General features: G+C 41.2%; 1 protein-coding gene across 1 annotated transcript in view; it reads left to right on the top strand.

Annotated features, from left to right (window-relative positions):
- Positions 1 to 17,891, top strand: part of LOC145396870 (zinc finger protein ubi-d4 B-like) — a 636,773-nt gene that overhangs the window by 127,117 nt on the left and 491,765 nt on the right. The window contains exon 5 of the mRNA XM_080270158.1: positions 15,868 to 15,958. Within this exon, the coding sequence (XP_080126284.1) occupies positions 15,868 to 15,958 (91 nt within the window). The remainder of the gene's footprint in view (positions 1 to 15,867; positions 15,959 to 17,891) is intronic.

The following is a 17,891-nucleotide window of genomic DNA, read 5'->3' as shown; positions in this document are numbered from 1 at the left end:
GTTGTTTGCAGATGATACTGTGTTGTTGAGTGAAGACGAAGGGGAGCTGCAAGGCTTTGTGGATGAGTTTGGGAGAGTATGTAAGAAATGGAATCTAAAGGTGAATGTAGGGAAGAGTAAAGTGATGGTCTCTGAGAGAGGTGAAGTCAGTGAATGCACAGCGAGGTTGGATGGTGAGGAATTGGAAAATGTGAGTACGTTTAAGTACTTGGGTAGTGTGATGAGTAAGGATGGAGGTTTGGAGGGCGAAGTGCTTGAAAGGGTACAGCAGGGAAGAAAGGTTGCTGGTACTTTGAAAGCAGTGATAAGAAACAGGGAAGTGAGCATGGAAGTGAAGAAGTTACTACATGACAGTATTGTGATACCAACTCTAACGTATGGAAGTGAAGCTTGGACGTTGTTGGAAGGACACAAGTCAAGAGTGAGAGCAGTGGAAACGAGTTATTTAAGAAGAGCCTGTGGAGTCACATGGAGAGACAGGCTGACGAATGAGGATATAAAGGAGCATTGTGGTGTGGATGTGGTTGTGATAGGAAGCATTATGAGGAACACACTGAGGTGGTTTGGCCATGTGGAGAGGATGGAGGGTGAAAGACTGACGAAGAGAGTGTATGTGAGTGAGGTGGAGGGGGGAAGAGGGAGGTTGAGGCTGATGATGAGATGGAGCGATGGGGTGGAGAGGTATATGATAGAGGGGGGGTGTGAGTTGGGAGCAGGGCAGTGAAATGGCAGGGGACAGGGCAACGTGGAGGCGATTTGTTTGTGGCCACCCCAAACAGGATTGTGGTGTCTGGCAATAGATAGATAGATAGACAGGAAATACATGTAATCACTCTTCTCATAATTAACAGCATGTTGATTATTTTCATGCTATATAGGGTAGCAGATTAATCAGAGAGAGTAGACAATCCACCATCTCCATCCTGTGTATCCTCACACATGTGAAAAATCCATTTGGTAATGCATTATTTTCATTCATTACCAAACTAATTTTTCATTACCAAATAGTTGTGTTGCCTGTTCTGGGTAAACATGGCCAGTGCACTCTGAGATGTACTTAAAAACTTACGGTATATGTATCTTTTAATTTAATTTATCATTTGCACTGAACAAGACGTGATAACTTTAATTCTTTGCGGCCGGAGAGAAGGAGCCACCATGTTGGCGATGACGTCAGCATTCACACTGCAGACGACGCTCCAATCCATCACACAATACTTTACCAGTAACAGAGATAATAGAAATACCTACATGGCCACCGTAGATCCAAACTACCCCCTTCAAGTATGTTGTGAAGAAATACTTTTCATGGTGTAAATGGATGGTACCTGTTAGGTAAGTAAACTGTGGTGAAATCGACCAGAAGTAGCTTACAGCTACACCATTCCCGAGCGGTGCTTGTACCTTGTGAGGTGGGAAGTTTTAAATGTATGCTGTACAGTATCAGTTGTATGAGATTATAATGGTATTATGCTCGTGAATATTTAATATTTGACCTTTTCATTGTTAGTTTTCTGGAAAAAAACAGTTTCAGTGACTGAGCTACAATACTTCAGGGGAGTGTGTCAAAATACCGAATTGGCGGTCATTTACCGAATCAACACCGAATTGGCACTTTTTAATTGGTAAGTGTTATAGATTTTATCGCCATAGAGGTTCATACTCACCTAATTATCCGAAATCCAGTCAAATTTTTGTATTTAATTTTACGTTTTAAAAAATCCGGATTCACAGCAAAAACTCGCTAAAATTAGGGGAAGTGTTTCTCCATTAGCTCAACAGCTTTCCTTGGCAGACTTCTGCTTTGAATAAATATTAATTTAACATACAAATGCACTTATTTGCACTTTAAATCAGTATCTGTGCAAAATAGAAGTCTGTCAGGGCGTGTTGGCGATTTAAAGTAGAAATATCCGCTAACCTTAGCATGTTTTTGCTCTGACTCCTAATATTCTATTAATACTTAAATTAAGCATAGTTTTCTGACCGAATTTCAGATAATTAGGTGTGTATGAACGTATATGGTGAAGAATATAATATTTTCACAACAGTAAAGACGCATTCCAGCACTGAGAACTTCCGATGAGCAGCCAGCCACCACTGCTTTCGTTTATTGTTATTGGCAAGTATACAGAGGAATAATTTCCCTACTGTGCTTTTGTCAGTGCACTTACACACTGGAACAAAACATTAGCAATTATTCCTCTTGTCACTAGACATTCTTAGAGGTCAGATATAAGCACAGTGTATGCTGGCTAAACGTAAACAAAGCAGACTATGCTGCCTCAGTGTGAGTAGTGACGTCACGACCAATCACAGGCCATTTCAGAGTCATGTGATTTTTCGGCTACTTTATCTATTAATTTTTCATGTTTCTGCACATTTTTTTCTGAAATAATGGTTGACATAGTTATTTTCTTCAAAAAAATTTTCCGGAAACTCGTCTATTGGCCTTCATTTGGTAATGAAAAATTCGAAATGGCAACCCTGACAAGGGAGGGGGGAGAGGGGAGGGGGGAAGGGGCCGTGGTGTAAACAGTCGGTGCCGCACAGCATTTTCGAATTACGCGGGGGATTTTGGGGGGATTTTTTTCTTTTTTTTTTCTGGCCATTTTTGGGTTCTGAAGTCCAGGTCCACAATGTCTGGTAAGTGGGGTGTCCGGAAAGTGGGCGTCCAGATAGTATAGGTATTACTGTACTATGATTTTTGTGTTTTTTTAATACCTTGTGAGGGGAGGTCCTAAGTCAGTTTGTGGTAGCTGTATATGTATAGACAGATAAATATATATATATATATATATATATATATATATATGTATATGAGGCGTCTAGAACCAAAGGGGCATCGGCGCCAAAATGTACTTTTGAGTTATGACGCTTTAAAGTTGTGTTTATGGCAACGTCATAACCAGAAGGCAATAAACAGACCTTTTATACATCAAAATGATCATCAGCGCCTATGCTCTACATGTACAGCCAAAAAAACAAAACAGTAATAACAGTAACCACAAAATATGCAGTAAACCAAACCCCCAATTTATAAATGGGCATAATAACATATTTTAGGGATTTAAAAACATAGCAGAAAAAACATCAACGAATGTATTAATGTACAAAACTTTATTAACTGAAGATTCCAGTTCACTTAATATTAATAAACGAATAATTATTACTGTAATTTCACGTTTTTGACAACTAAATCTGAAATCAATGCAGTTATTATTTTTCCTCTACCATAATAGATTGAAATAATAACACTAAAAAAAAAAAAAAGTAGTGTAGTGCTTAAGTAAATTGAGAAGGGGTAGTGGGGGGTTAAATGGTGGGGTCGTCATCTAGGAGATTGACATCCAACTCTGCCTCCTCGGTGCCACGCCCCCTCCCACTGTCTCCCCTCACCACTCTCTTTTCCTCTTCCTTTCTACCTTTTTCCACTTCTCCACACACTTCGGACACTTACGAGAGGTTATAGGCACCACCTCCTCACTGTAACTATGTGATGAACTCATCTTGTCACCCCCCCTTCAACCCCAATAACAACAGCTCATCTTGTCACCAATAATCTACGATAAATGGAGTAAAAATCCAATACGTAATAATTAGACACCTCAGTTAATACGGGAGGGAAGTCTCACCAGCACACCGGGTGGGCCACACGCTTGCTGATTGGCTGCTCTGGGGGAGTGGCAGAGAGTGAGAATGCTGATTGGTTTGGGCTGTGTGGCTTAGATGCTTGCCTGCTCTGATTTGTTCGCCCGGCAGCATGGACAAACCCACGTGACTTTGAGCCCCTCTACCACTGTCCAGAAGGCCGAATCTTGTATGGCAACCAGTGCTGTCACTGAGAAGAGGGTTAAGCCTGTTGTCTCCCATACCTAACTCAAAACCAGTATATTGGTGGGGATGCCCCTTTGGCTCTAGACGCCTCATATATATACAGCAAGCTCCCCCCCAACGCATGGGTTTCGTTCCTAACGTGGCGCGTTCCGCGCAAAACTTTGTAAGTTTTAACTACTCCTTATTTTGCTCCCTAGATCTCCCAAACATGGTCTCCCGCTGCCATCTGCCACTGGTAATCAATATGAAGCACTCCAAGTGGTCAGAAGGCCCATCCAATGTCACAACCCACAAACACAGCACTGCACTGCAAAACTCCGACACACAAACACCCAAACACAAGGCAACACTCCGATGCCGAAACCAGTCGGCGTCGGAATGTTGCCCCGTGCCCATGCACCTGCACGTCGAAGCCTTGCTGTGCAGCACTGTACTTGCAAGCCACAACACCAAATGAACCCTCCAACCACCCAAAGTGCCTCATATTGATCACCAATGGCAGACAACAGCAAAACACCACGCCTAGGGAGTCTAGGAAGCAAAATGGTTTCTGGACCATTCGCTGTCAAGCCAGTTCGCCGTCACAACAATAACAAGACAACATAGACTTTGATGGATCCCCCTGAAATATAGTTATTAAAGTATTGATTAATTAATAATAAGTATATTTATAAAAGTATTGATTAATTAATATATTTATAGAATGACGGGGAATCATACAGGGTGCGAATTGTCCTGATGGGAAATCGTTCATATTTTGACGGGGAATTGACATGATGACGAATTGTCTTGGAACCCACCGATCGTGTGTAATCTATAACTGGTTACAAGGCTTTATTTAATGCTTTAACTTTCTTTAAGTGCTTTAACTTACAGTTACTTACCAGAATAGTAAATATTTAACTTACAAATACAGTACTGTGGAAAAGCAGTACAGCAAATATTTAACAAACAAATAAAAAAGGTAATATTCTGACGCCTATCAGAAAACTGGTTATAAGACTTTATTTCTTGCTTGAACGTTATTTAAAAATACTTTAACTTGCACATAAACTTACCAGAACAGTACTGTAAATATTTAACTTACATTACAGCACTGAGGAAAAGCAGTACAGCTAATCACATCATGTGATCAAAACAAACCGTGCATGCTGAGCTGATGTTCGAGGATTTGGCCTATCAAAGGCCTCTCTCGCTTAAATATATAGTTTTCGTAATGGTTCTTTAATCTTACATTATCTTATACATATCCCAGCACTAATCATGTATAATCGCGAGCGCGTTCGGCAAGAACGTGTTTCGGGCGAGTCTGCTGTATATATATATATATATATATATATGGAGCCTCTGTGGTACAGTGGTAAGGTGTGAGTTTTCGTACACTGAAGAATAAGGGTTCGCCCACCGCCAGGGAAATAAACTTAAGGAGCATTCTTCTGGCCACGTGCTGCTTGGCAGACATAAGGGGTGCTGTGGTTGAACTAGTGTCACTTACTGTAAAGTATGCTTGCACCCAGTTGGCTTGCGCGGGCCGATTACACTTGGTTCACAGATTACACACACATCCAAAGCCACTCTAACACAACAGTTACACTTACAAGCACTTCTCACGCTACATACAATCTCTGCCAGACAGCCTAAGCCACTTGGTAGAGTTACATTGGCTGTATCGTCCCCACTTCAGTCAGGATAGGCCGGTCCTGCAGTGGACACTCAAATGGCTGATGAAATGAGGGATGATATATATATATATATACAGTATATACATATATATGTATGTATGTATGTATATATATATATATATATATATATATATATATCATCATCAGTATCATCATCATCAGCCTTTGAGTATCCACTACAGGACCAGCCTATCCTGACTGAAGTCAGGACGATACAGTCAATGAATCTCTACCAAGTGGCTTAGGCTGTCTGGTAGAGATTGTATGTAGGGTGAGAAGTGCTTGTAAGTGCAATTGTAGTGTTGGAGTGGCTTTGATGTGTGTGTAGTCTGTGAACCAAGTGTAATCGGTCTGCACAAGCCGACTGGGTGCAAGCATACTTTATAGTAGGCGACACTGGTTCAACCACAGCATCCCTTGTGTCTACCAGTGCAGTATTTGGCTGGGTGAACACTCCCAAAGTTTATTACCCTGGCTGGGCACGAACCCTGGCTCACCCATGTACGAAACGCACACTCTACCACTGTACCACAGAGTCTCCATATATATATATTGTATATATATATATATATTTTTTGTATTCATTTTGTTTATAAAGGATCCAACATACTTGCATGCGTTATAATCTTAGTCGCCTAATGGCGGCTGTCCATGCTGCTCAATCTTCAGCAGCCTACCCATTCAGTCCCTTATCCCTTAGCTCATTCTCTGTGACTTCATCCCAGGTCTTTTTTTGGTCTGCCTCTCACAACTCTACCCTCATTATTAACACTTCTCTCTTTCTACTCCCAGTTCTCTTCTTCTGTTCTTTCCATATGCCCAGACCATCTCAATCTACCTGTCCTCATCACAACACCAATACATTCTAGTTCCATCCTTCCTATTAATTCTGCCGTCACAAACCTGGCCCCCCCAGGCCTTGCATTTAAGGACGCACTTCACATCTACCTAATCATTGTCATTTCTGTCTGTTTCAGGCTGGAGATATTCTCTCCCTTTACTGCCCAGGTCTCTTTATCATACAGAGTTACACTCTTGGCACATGGCACATACAATGATCTTTTAGCATGGTGGGAGAGCCCTCTCAAGGTCAGGAGAGGCAACAGCTCCTTAAACCTCTTCCAACATGTTCAGTCCTTTCATGCCTGACAATCTTCACATTCTCTCCACAACACACTGCATACGTGAAATCAGCATTATCTTGCAGTCTACCTCTGGTACCACTAAATCTCTTATGCACCCATTTATCACAAACACTGCATAAGATGGAATTGCTTCCTATGCCCTTGTGGCCAACTGCACATGGCCACTCTCCCTCTTCTTTGACAGTACCTCCAACATTGTTTTATCTGCATTTACTCTCAAGCCCTTGTGCCCTATACCATCTCTCCACTTCCTAAATCTTTCCTCCACCACCTTTTCATTCTCTGCAGTTAACACCAAATCATGGCTACAACATCTCCCACAGAAATCCATTTCTAAAGTCACATGAGAAGGCTTCAAGCACCATTATAAACGACAAGGGGCTCAAGACTGACCCTTGATGCACACCAACATTCATGGAAAACTCATCTCTCAAATCTCCATTCACTCTCACGTGGGTGCGAGAACCTACATACATAGCCATAACCACTCTAACCAGCCACTCCTTGATCTCAAGCTTCTCCTATCCCACTTCACCACCTCCTTAGGTACTGTGTTAAAGGCTTTCTCTAAATCAAGGGAAACAAACTGCAGATCCCATTTCTTTCCCTTATATTTTTCCTGAGGCTGTCAAGCAGTAAATATGGCATCAGTGATACCTTTGCCTGGCATAAACACAGCTGCATCTCATCAATATTCACCCTTTCTCTAATCATACCTTCTAGAATTCTTCCCATTACCTTCATTATCTGGTCCAAAAGTTTTATGTCTCATTAATTTTCTCTTCCCAGCGCATCACCCCTCCCCTTGCACTCATTTGCAGTCACATTGTTCAGCCAGGTATGTGGGACAACACACATATATAATCATATTTATCAAATCTACAACTAATTCCACTCCTATACCTCTTGAGGCCTTCAGCATTCCAGCAGTCAACCCAGACACATCTGCCACCTTCCCCACCTGGATCTTGCTTAATGCCCTGCTCACAGTAGCAGCATCAATCAAAGGCCAAGAGTCAAACACTGGATCTGCTGACTTCAAAACTTCCCTGTTCCTCATTCTGTAACTGGCTATAATCCTCTTTCCAGGTGTCTTCAATATCTTCATTGTTCACCACTACCATTCCATCATCATTTTCATACACTCCTCACCTGTGATATCCCTGTTTTCCCTCTTCATCTGATTTGCCACCTTAAATATCATATCCTTCCTCTCCCTGCTATTAAGTTTATCCAGTAAAAGTCTCTGAGACTCAGATTTTGCCCTGTAGACCTCTTTTCTAGCCCAGCACTTGGCAACCAATGGCAACCAATTGTTTGCCTTTGTTACCACCTCTTTTCCATTCCCAGAAGTCTTCTTTTTTTCCAAACTGCAGCCTCCGCACTCTCACCCCACCACCATGTTACTTTCTGTCTTGGGGGGGCTCCTTGTCCATGCTTACACTGATTCAGCAACTCCCAGGAGATTGTTCTTGAGATCTCTGTACTGTTCATCAACACTTTTGTTAACTGTTCCATGTTCAGCCACAACTCTACTCATCTTGCTATGGAAGGCATCCCTTACTGCTTGGTTTTTCCTTATCTTTCTCCAAGGTGTATAGGTTCTTTTCTTCAACACCCACTCCTTAAGCACCTTGTCATGTACGAGTAGTTGGTGTTGCTGCACACACTTTTCACTCCCTGTAACTTCAGCATCTCCCACCAACTTCCTATCAGCTCTCCTGATCAGGATATGGTCAATCTTTCTACTATATCCCCCAGATTCACATGTAAACAACCTACTTTCTAAAATGTGTGTTTCATATACAGTAATCATGTTCATTGCCTCCCCAAACTCGGGTATCATTTCCATTTCCACATTCCTGGTGCCATATGTGCATGCCCTATGTATACCTTCATATCCTTTAGCAGCTTTAACCACAAGACCCTTTAAGTCTCCTCCCATTACTGTAATCTGATTATCCACCATACCACTCACTACACATCCAGTCGGCCCAGAATCTATCTTTTTTTCTACATCATCCATGCAGGTCTTTGGAGCATATGCTGATGTAAATGAAATAGTGAACTACTGAACAAATTTTTTAACTATAATCCTTTCAGTCATTCTCAGATTCATGACATATTCCACCCAATTTTTTTCCTAACCAGCACACCCACACTACCATATCCATCTGCACTTCCCTGCCAAAATAGCTTATACCTACTATACATTCCCTGCCGGCAGTCATTCTGGCTGATCCTCCCCTGTACACAACAGTCCACCATCCACCCACCTCCTGCTCATGGCCTCAACCACTTCCCCCAGTCTGCCCTTCAAACAACCCATTCCAAGAGGCCATTCTGATCCCCTTGGGTGATTTAGTTTATTTAGCTTCTTCAGGCTTGCACTTTTCACATTTTTTAACGTGTTGGTAAATTAAATTACATGTCTCTGAAATAATTTTGGAGCACTTCCACACTTATCCATGCTATTTTTCTCATATTTGGCGTGTTCTTCTCTTTTAATCTTCACATAATCATGTCTTAATTCTTATATCTTTTCCCTACTAGTTCTCTCTCTCTCTCTCTCTCTCTCTCTCTCTCTCTCTCTCTCTCTCTTTCCCATGTTTTATTTCTTTTTTTCATTGCTATTCTACATTGTCATTGAACCATCCCTTTATCTTTTCATGTTTAGTTCCATATTTGGAAATAAATAAATTTATTAACACCTTCCTTAAACTGGGAGTATGTTTTGTGCACATCTGTAGCTTCATTCAAATCTTTCCAAATATATTCCGTGAAGTATTTTCTCAGTGCCTTGCAGTCAGTTTTGTTGTAATATGGCCTGTCTCCCTTATGCATTTTTCCTTCCTCCTTTCCCAATTCATGAACTCAAGTTCAGTTACTAAATGATTACTTTCCTAAGGGACAACACTACATTATATTTTGGACATCACGTGAATCTTTCGTAAACACGAGGTCTGATCTAGATGATTCATCATCACCCCTCATTCTTGTGTTCTCCTTGATGTACTGATTCTGAACCAGTAAATTATCTGTTACCAGTTCATGTAATTTATAACCCAGTGTGCTTTTATTAGTGCCTGTATCATTCTCCTTCTAAGTTACTTCTCAGCAATTGAAGTCTTCAGTTAGGACTAGTCCATTTCATCTTTGTGCATGTCTTTTGAGATATATCAACATATTTCTGGCCATATCCTCATACTCATCATTGCATATTCTTGTTTGAGGTGGCATACAGTGGAATCTCCTAAATTGTTCGATCTTAAATCGCAGATTCATAATATGTGGCAACATCTTGCAACAGTTTGCAACATCAGTACATCACAGAAATTACACCAAATTCACAGATGCAGCCTAAAAAAATGATGCTTTTCTGATGCCTGGTGTAAAACGTGCCAGCATTACCTCAAGTCCACTCATCTAGCCTGACATGAACCAATCATAGTCAAGCATGGCAATTACTGTAAGTCAGTCACTGCACTTCCCTCCCATGCCAAGCATGAAGGACATGCACACTTGACAATACAAAACCCAGCTTAGTGCAGTGTTTCCCTTCTGTTGCTGATGAGTGGTTCTGGTGTTTTTTACAGTAGGATTCACCCTGCCCCCTATACTTCCTCCACCTGCCCAGTGTTACTATGGTCAGTTGTAACCCTCCTAAGCTTACAACTTCTTTGAGGAAGGGGAAGAAGAAGAAGAAGAAGCCAACATAAACTTACACCCAAAAGTTAGATGTAATAAGGAGGATTTACAGTAGTGAGAAGAAAGCCAAAGTTACCCACCATTTCAGACTCAGTGAATCGATGATATGCACCATCTGTGGCAACAGGTTGTTAGTGATCATTGGTGACCAGTTTGATGTAGTTTTGGGGGTAAGGGGGACAACTTTTCCGAGATGACAGATGCATAAGTAATTTTCCTCGTAGGATTATTTATTTCTGTATAACGGAATTTTCAAATCGTGTCATGGGCTCAGTAGCACAAAGCTGTGATTCAGGAGATTCCACTGTATATGCCACTCTTATCTGTCTTTCTCCCTTTTCATTTTGAATTTAGGAACTATCACCATTAATCTTTTCAGGATGGCTATATTTTTTTGTTAGCATATTGCTGGTACCTCCGTATGATTTTATTTATTTTTTAAAAGACCTCACATGTTAAATGGATTAAGTATCGGGATCAAGATGGCCATCTTTCAAATGTCCAAGTGATTTGGTTCTAGAAGCAGAAAATGTGGGAGTCATCAGGTTTTATTAGCAGCTGTTTATATATACTGTATTGTATTGGTATGTTATTACACTGATCCCTTGGTTATTGCACATGATTGGTACCAAACATTGTGTGTGATAACGGATTGCACTACTGTATAACATAATCACAGAACCAATGGACTTTATCACAATTGGTACCAGGCATCCTAAGTGTAAGCCAAAATTTTCCTTGTCAAGGTAATTTAGATCCACTAGCTACATACAGTAAGACCTCACTATAACAGACTAATTGGGGCCCAAACCATTCTAAAAAATGCGAAATTCTGATAAAAGCGACATCTGGACTTCCCTCTGCTAATCCGGACTTTTTCTGATATATCAGATATTAGTCCAGATTGCATGAATGGTTTTTAAACTGTTTGACTGCCATTGTGGTACTGTACTGTGTTATAACTTCACTACATCTATCAAATGGTATAATGTACTATATATAATAATATTTTACTGTACACTGATAAACATGTCATTTATATTCCTTATTGTGGTGACCATAGCTGAAGTGGTCAGGCAGTCTGGACTGCTTCTGGCTTTATGGGACTACTTGCGACATATAGGAATTTAGTCTGGTAGCTCCTTGAGTCCGATAAAAGCAAATTCCGGTCTATTGAAGTCCAATATATCGAGGCTTTACTGTACATACTATTATAGTAACTATCAGAAACACACAAAAGCATATTAAGGTCAACAGAAGGTGATGAAAAAGGCATGGTAATGATGAAACACCTACCGTAGAGACACCTGAGATGGGTTAGAGGTTCGTTTTTGTTTTCATATGTTAAAGCTTCAGGATGCTTGCATGCATTGGCCTTGGTCACCTACTGGGGGTTCTCCATGCTGCCCAGTCTCTGGCAGCCTCCCTATTCAGTCCCTAATTCCTGGGGTTACACTCTTTGACCTTGTCCCAGGTCTTTTTCAATCTGCCTCTCACAGCTCCACCCTCAGTGTTCACACTTCTCACATTCTTCGCTCAGTTCTTATTCACCATCCACTCCACATGCCCAAATTATCTCAATCTACCCCTCTGCATCGCAGTACTGATACACTCCAGTTCCATCCTTTCTCTCAGCTCTTGCATCATAAACCTAGCCCTCCAGACCTCGCATTCAGGGATGCATTGCACATCTGCCTAATCATTGTCATTGCTGTACGTTTGAGCCTATGAATGTCTTCTTCCTTTTCTGCCCAGGTCTCACTAACATACAGTATTATATTCGTAACACATGCTGCATACAAAGATCTCATAGCACTCATTGAGAGCCCTCTCAATGTTTGGAGAAGCTTCAGTTCCCTGAACTTCTTCCAACCACTCCTCACTCTAGCCACAGAGCTAGCTCCAGCACATAACATGTCTAGCAAAACTCATCCATACACTCAGGAGACACCAGCAAGATCAGTCCTTTCACACCTGACAATCTCCACATGCTCTCCCTGACACACCACACACATGAAATCAGCATTATCTTGCAGTCCACCTGCAGTACCCCCTACTTATCACAAACTGCATAAAATCGAATTGCTTCCTATGCCCTTGTGGCAAACTGCACATTGCCACTCTCCCTCTTCTTTGACAGTACTGCCACCAACCATTAATATGATCACCTTTGTTTTATCTTCATTTACTCTCAAACCCATGTGCCACATAGCATCTTTTCACTTCCTTAATCATTCCTCCACCTTCTTTTCATCCTGTACAATCAACACCAAATAATTGGCATACAACATATCCATGGCAGTCCATTTCTCAAGCCATGTGAGAGGCCATCAAGCACTATGGCAGTGGGGGAGGCAGTGGCCAAATCGATAGAGAGGTGGCCTGCAGTCCTAATGGACCCAGGATCAAATCCCGGCTGGGGCAGGGAACAGTTAAGGATTTGATTTTCCTACAAAAAAAAGCAGACTTTCCTGATCTACCAAATGACCCGCTGACATGTTGTAAAAATACCCCAGCTAATACCAATACACCAGTCCTGTATGAGACAGCCCTAGGATGTATTCAGTATGGATGGTGGGTGTTAGCACCAAAGTGGTGACATGTGGAGATGTAGGAAGACTACTGGGCCTTGGGATAGCTCACTTACACCGAGAAATAGGCCCTGAAGCCTTTGCCCAGGGTTGGACACATTAAGAAAAAAAAAAAAAAAATGATAAACAATAATGGGCTCAAGACTGGCTCCTGATGCACACCGACATTCACACAAGTGGTTCTAAGTCTAGGGGGTGGAGGGTTAGTGGTCTCTACCACCTAGGATGAACTTCTCGAGAAGGACTTTGTCCCTGAATCCCTAAAAGCCATCAGAAACCACAGACAGTGTACCATTATTTTTGGCAGAAATTGGTTCAGGTGTGCAATAAGAATGTTTTTTTTTAGCTGAAAATGTGTGATAACAGCAAGAGTGCAGATTTTCATCTTGTATTGATAACAAAAACTACTGTAACCAAGTGCACCAAGGGATCACTCTATAGTAGGTTTGTTTTTACCTGATGGTACTGGGCCACTCCTAAAAACTGACAAAAATACTGAATCATGGTTTCATGAAATTTGATAGGCTTTGCTTGTATGATAGGAATGAGTCTCCTTGGATACCAGACAAATTAACCAGCTGTCTGACTGCATTTGGCGTTTTGAGCCGAAAGGGGTTAGGGACTTTTATGAAGTCAGGAAAAATGCACTGTAATCTCTAAGCCAAACAGTTATGAAACCATCAAATGATACCTGCCTAATTGCCATACAGTTGCTACAGGTAGAATGAGTCAAGAACACAGTGGAGATGTAGAGTGGGGAAACAAGAAAAAGAGGTTAGTGTGTTGTGGATGAAAACTTCCCCACATTATGTAGCATCAGTCACTAGAGAAAAAGATTGATCAGTAGATAGATAGAGAAGACACAGATGGGCGATTATTTGTATGTGTATTGGCTGTAATCTGATGGCAGAGTATAGGATGAGTTGCAGCCATGAAGGGGTTTCTTACAGTCATATCATTATGACTTGTGCCATCTTCACTTATGCTACAGCTGGTGGTGTTGAAGGGTTTTCTTACAGTCATATCATTATGACTTGTGCCATCTTCACTTATGCTACAGCCGGTGGTGTTGTTGCATTAGTTGTCGTATTATAAAAGTGCCTTTACCCCTTAGTGTTCCATACTACTCTCATTGATTTTATCCTTTCAGTTCAGTGATGTCATACTTATTGTATTTTTAGTACCAGCAGGTTTTTTATTTTTCAGAATAGAAGAGAGGCTTCTTATTGAAAGGTTAAGAACAGTTTTTGTTGGCATATTTACTACAGTGACATCTTTCTTGATAAGCTGCCAGATGAATTTTTTTTCCTCCAGCACTCACCATCCACTCACTCGATGTAGATCTGCTCTTGGGTGTCTGCCTTTTCCTCTCCTCCATCCTTCTTTCCTATCATCCTCCTATGTCTTTCTTTCCCTTATTCTTTCCTTGTCCTTCTGTCTTTGGGTGACTCTACACTTAGTGACAAGCCAAATAGTTTCCTGTACACCAGGAAACCATTTACTACACTGGGCAGTGACCATATAGCCAAATTATGGCACCTGGTGGTTTAGTGGGTAATTACGGGACTCCAATCAGATTGAGCTGGTGAAAGTTTATATCGAAGGGGTGGTTTGGGGTTTATTGTTTACTGAATGCCACTCACTGATGAGTGAGGCTGGTCACTCTCATCTTAAATGTCAGGACCTAGCCCTGGGCTTCTGCACTCCTTATGGGGCAACGTAGGATTGGATGATGGATGGATGGATGGCTTAGAGGGAGATCTCAGACATAAGGGGTTAGATTAAGTATCAGACCACAAATATTGTATATACATATATACATATATTGCTAGCTCTCACAACTTATGTTCTTACTAATTGTTTTCTGTCTGATGAGTTTCTTTTTTTAAATTGCAGCATTCTTTATGTCCACATGATTATGATAGGATAGACTTTTGGAACTGGAATGATTAGATTTAACCATAATTAACCCTTTCAATATGAGAGGTCTTTTAAGTGAAGGAGTTGAAACAGATTGTGCATGAGTAGACAAGGCTGCAATTTGGGCAGTAATTTCCAAAACCCATGATCAGAGTAGAGTGCATTTGCTTTTTCTGTCTTGTTGCTGAATGCATTGTGTAACATGGCATGCAGGCTGACCACATATGATGCTTACAGCTGTTTCATAAATGACTGTCAGAAAATGAGAGCTTGAAAACACTTTCAGCTTTTTCAGTTTTAACCTCTTCAGTTTGGTGATCCATTTTCATTATTACCTTTAGATATTTTTATGTAGCTGAGGGAGACAAATATGACTTTGAAGGGGTTAATGGAGACTATTTCTAACCCTATCACTCTAGTTGGTATCTTCAAAACTTGTTGGCAGCTCAGTGGTCTGATTAAACTACCCCCTTTCAAAAAAAATAAATAAATAAATTAGTACAGTAAATCCAAAACTTAACAAGCCAGTCCTGATGTAGCAAGAAGAAGTCAGTAAAAAATATGTTACTGGATTAAAGGATTGAAGACCATAATCACATGTTGTTGGGTAGGAATGAGTCTCCATGGCTACTGTACTGTTTTAACTCTAACTTGGTCCAGATTTTCATCTTCTGGCAGCAAGTTTCACATTGCTAAGCAGTAGAAAAAGACATCCTTTTCACAGTACTTCCTTGTGACAAATATATTTTACTGTTAATCTGTTGTTACAACATAATATTCAAGATGGAGAGGTGGCAGTTTTAGGCCAAGTTAGAGTAAAAAGAGTCAGGTCAAATACCCCCATTATTTTGACTACATTTGGCCATCAGCTGAATTAAAAGGGATTGGGGATCTTTGTCAAGTGAAAACAAACTAATTACGGTTATCACCCCCTCCCTCCTTATAAATGCCCTTCCTTGGTGTACTGTTGCAGCAAGCCATAAGGGAACCAGAGGGTGAGGAGCACACCATTGTAACCGTGGAGAACCCAGCAGCCGTTGCCACAGAGGAGCCCACATTCACCTATGAGACCAAGGTAATGAGTTAGTTGTCTTGGGGTCAGAACCTCTTTGCTTCAGGAGGCTCCCTAGCACCTTTTCATTACCAGTTTATTCCTGCCTGTTTTGTATTCAAATTGTTGTGTTATTGGTTCAAATTTTGTCTATATTAAAATGCTATAAGTAGCATGCAGGAGAAATGTAAGATATATTAGGGAGAAATAAATGATCATGGAGAAGGTTTTAAGAAAGTACAGTAGAGTAGACCCATGCTATTATAGACTAATTGAGGGGGGGGGGAAGCCTGATTTGATAAAACTAATACACCAAGCCCTCGTTTTTCAACCAATCATTATTCGACAATTCATAGTTTCGACATTTATAAGTCTATACCCTTTTTTGTTGTTCGACATGGTTATCCCCGCCATTTGGCACTTCAAACTGCGCGCTGCCAGACAGACCAGCTAAGCTGCCTGTCTCCTGCGCTTTGCCCTGCTGATTGGTTGCCTCTTCATCCATCTGCTTTTCTGTTTGGCCACATGGAATAATACAGCACCACCATGGCTTCACCCAAGACCCGTACCATTACTCCTGTCAAGCACAGTCATGTGCTCACCAACGCGAGTGAGTGCTTCGCCATTTTCATGGTCGGGTGACGATTGCGCCAATGATTAACGAATGCTCTTAATGTATGATACTGTTTTGGTGCCAGTTGTATGTAATGCACATCTTAGTTTGCACTAGGTTAGGTAGGTTATAATCATGGGGGTCCTAGGGGCGAAGGCCCCCGGTTAGTTTTCAGTGCCTCCAGTTAGGCTTCCACTGCTATTATGGTTTTAAATTGAATACATTTGAGTTTGTTTGGTGTGGTGACGTCATGTCCAGCGAGCAGGATCGGCAATAAACAAGCTGTCGATGGCGTTCAGGCGGCATTCTCTTATATCGCTAAGTAGGTATATTTTGTTTGTTCTCCAATATTATTTTGATCGAAAATAAAAAATCAGTAATCTGGGATGTATGTAGTACAATACTAAAATAATTTTCATTGAGAACTTAGGTCCATAAGAAAACAACTCAAATCCCTGTGTCACTTTTGTTCATATTTACCTGTATTTTTCCATCTTTATATTGAATGTTTTTTGAATGACAAAGGTGGTCAGGAACCTAATCCCCCTATTTCTTAACACTCTTATGGGACAAATAGGTTTGTTATTCGACCAGTTCGTTATTTAACCACTTTTTATTGAACGCATCCCTGTTGAATAGTGGGGGAGAGGTGTAGTTCATTATATCCATTGGTTCCTCCCTGAGGTGGGATTTCAAGTGCTTGTTTGAAAATAAATGAGTACAATAGCATATTCACTCCTTCGTTCACTTGTTTTTTAAGGCAGTAACATGCTTGCATGCGTCAGCTTTGGTCATCTAATGGCGGTTGTCCATGCTGCCCGATCTCTGGCAGCATCCCTATTCAGTTCCTTATCCCTGAGATCACACTCAGTGACCTCGTCCCAGGTCTTTTTTGGTCTGCCTGTCGCAACCGTATCCCTGACATTAACACTTCTCACTTTCTGCACCCAATTATCATCCTCCATCCTCTCCATGTTCCCAAACCATCTCAATCTACCTATCCTCATCACAACACCAATACACTCCAGTCCCATCCTACTCCACCATCTCAATCTACCTCTACTCATCACAACACCAATACACTCCAGTCCCATGCTACCCAACCATCTCAATCTACCTCTTCTCACAACACCAATACACTCCAGTCCCATCCTACCCCTCAACTCATCCATCTTAAACCTTGCACCCCCGGGCCTCACACTCAGGGATGCAATACGCATCCATCTAATCATAGTCATTTCTGTATGTTTGAGCCTGCGAATATCCTCTCCCTTTTCTACCCAAGTCTCACTACCATATAGCATTACACTCCTAACACATGCTGCAATCAAAGATCCCTTAGCA

Source organism: Coenobita brevimanus, chromosome 39, assembly GCF_032717465.1.
Source record: "Coenobita brevimanus isolate Jiangsu-jjx chromosome 39, ASM3271746v2, whole genome shotgun sequence".
NCBI lineage: Eukaryota > Metazoa > Arthropoda > Malacostraca > Decapoda > Coenobitidae > Coenobita > Coenobita brevimanus.
The sequence above is the reverse complement of the archived record's forward strand: the minus strand, read 5'-3'. Positions and strand labels throughout refer to the sequence as shown.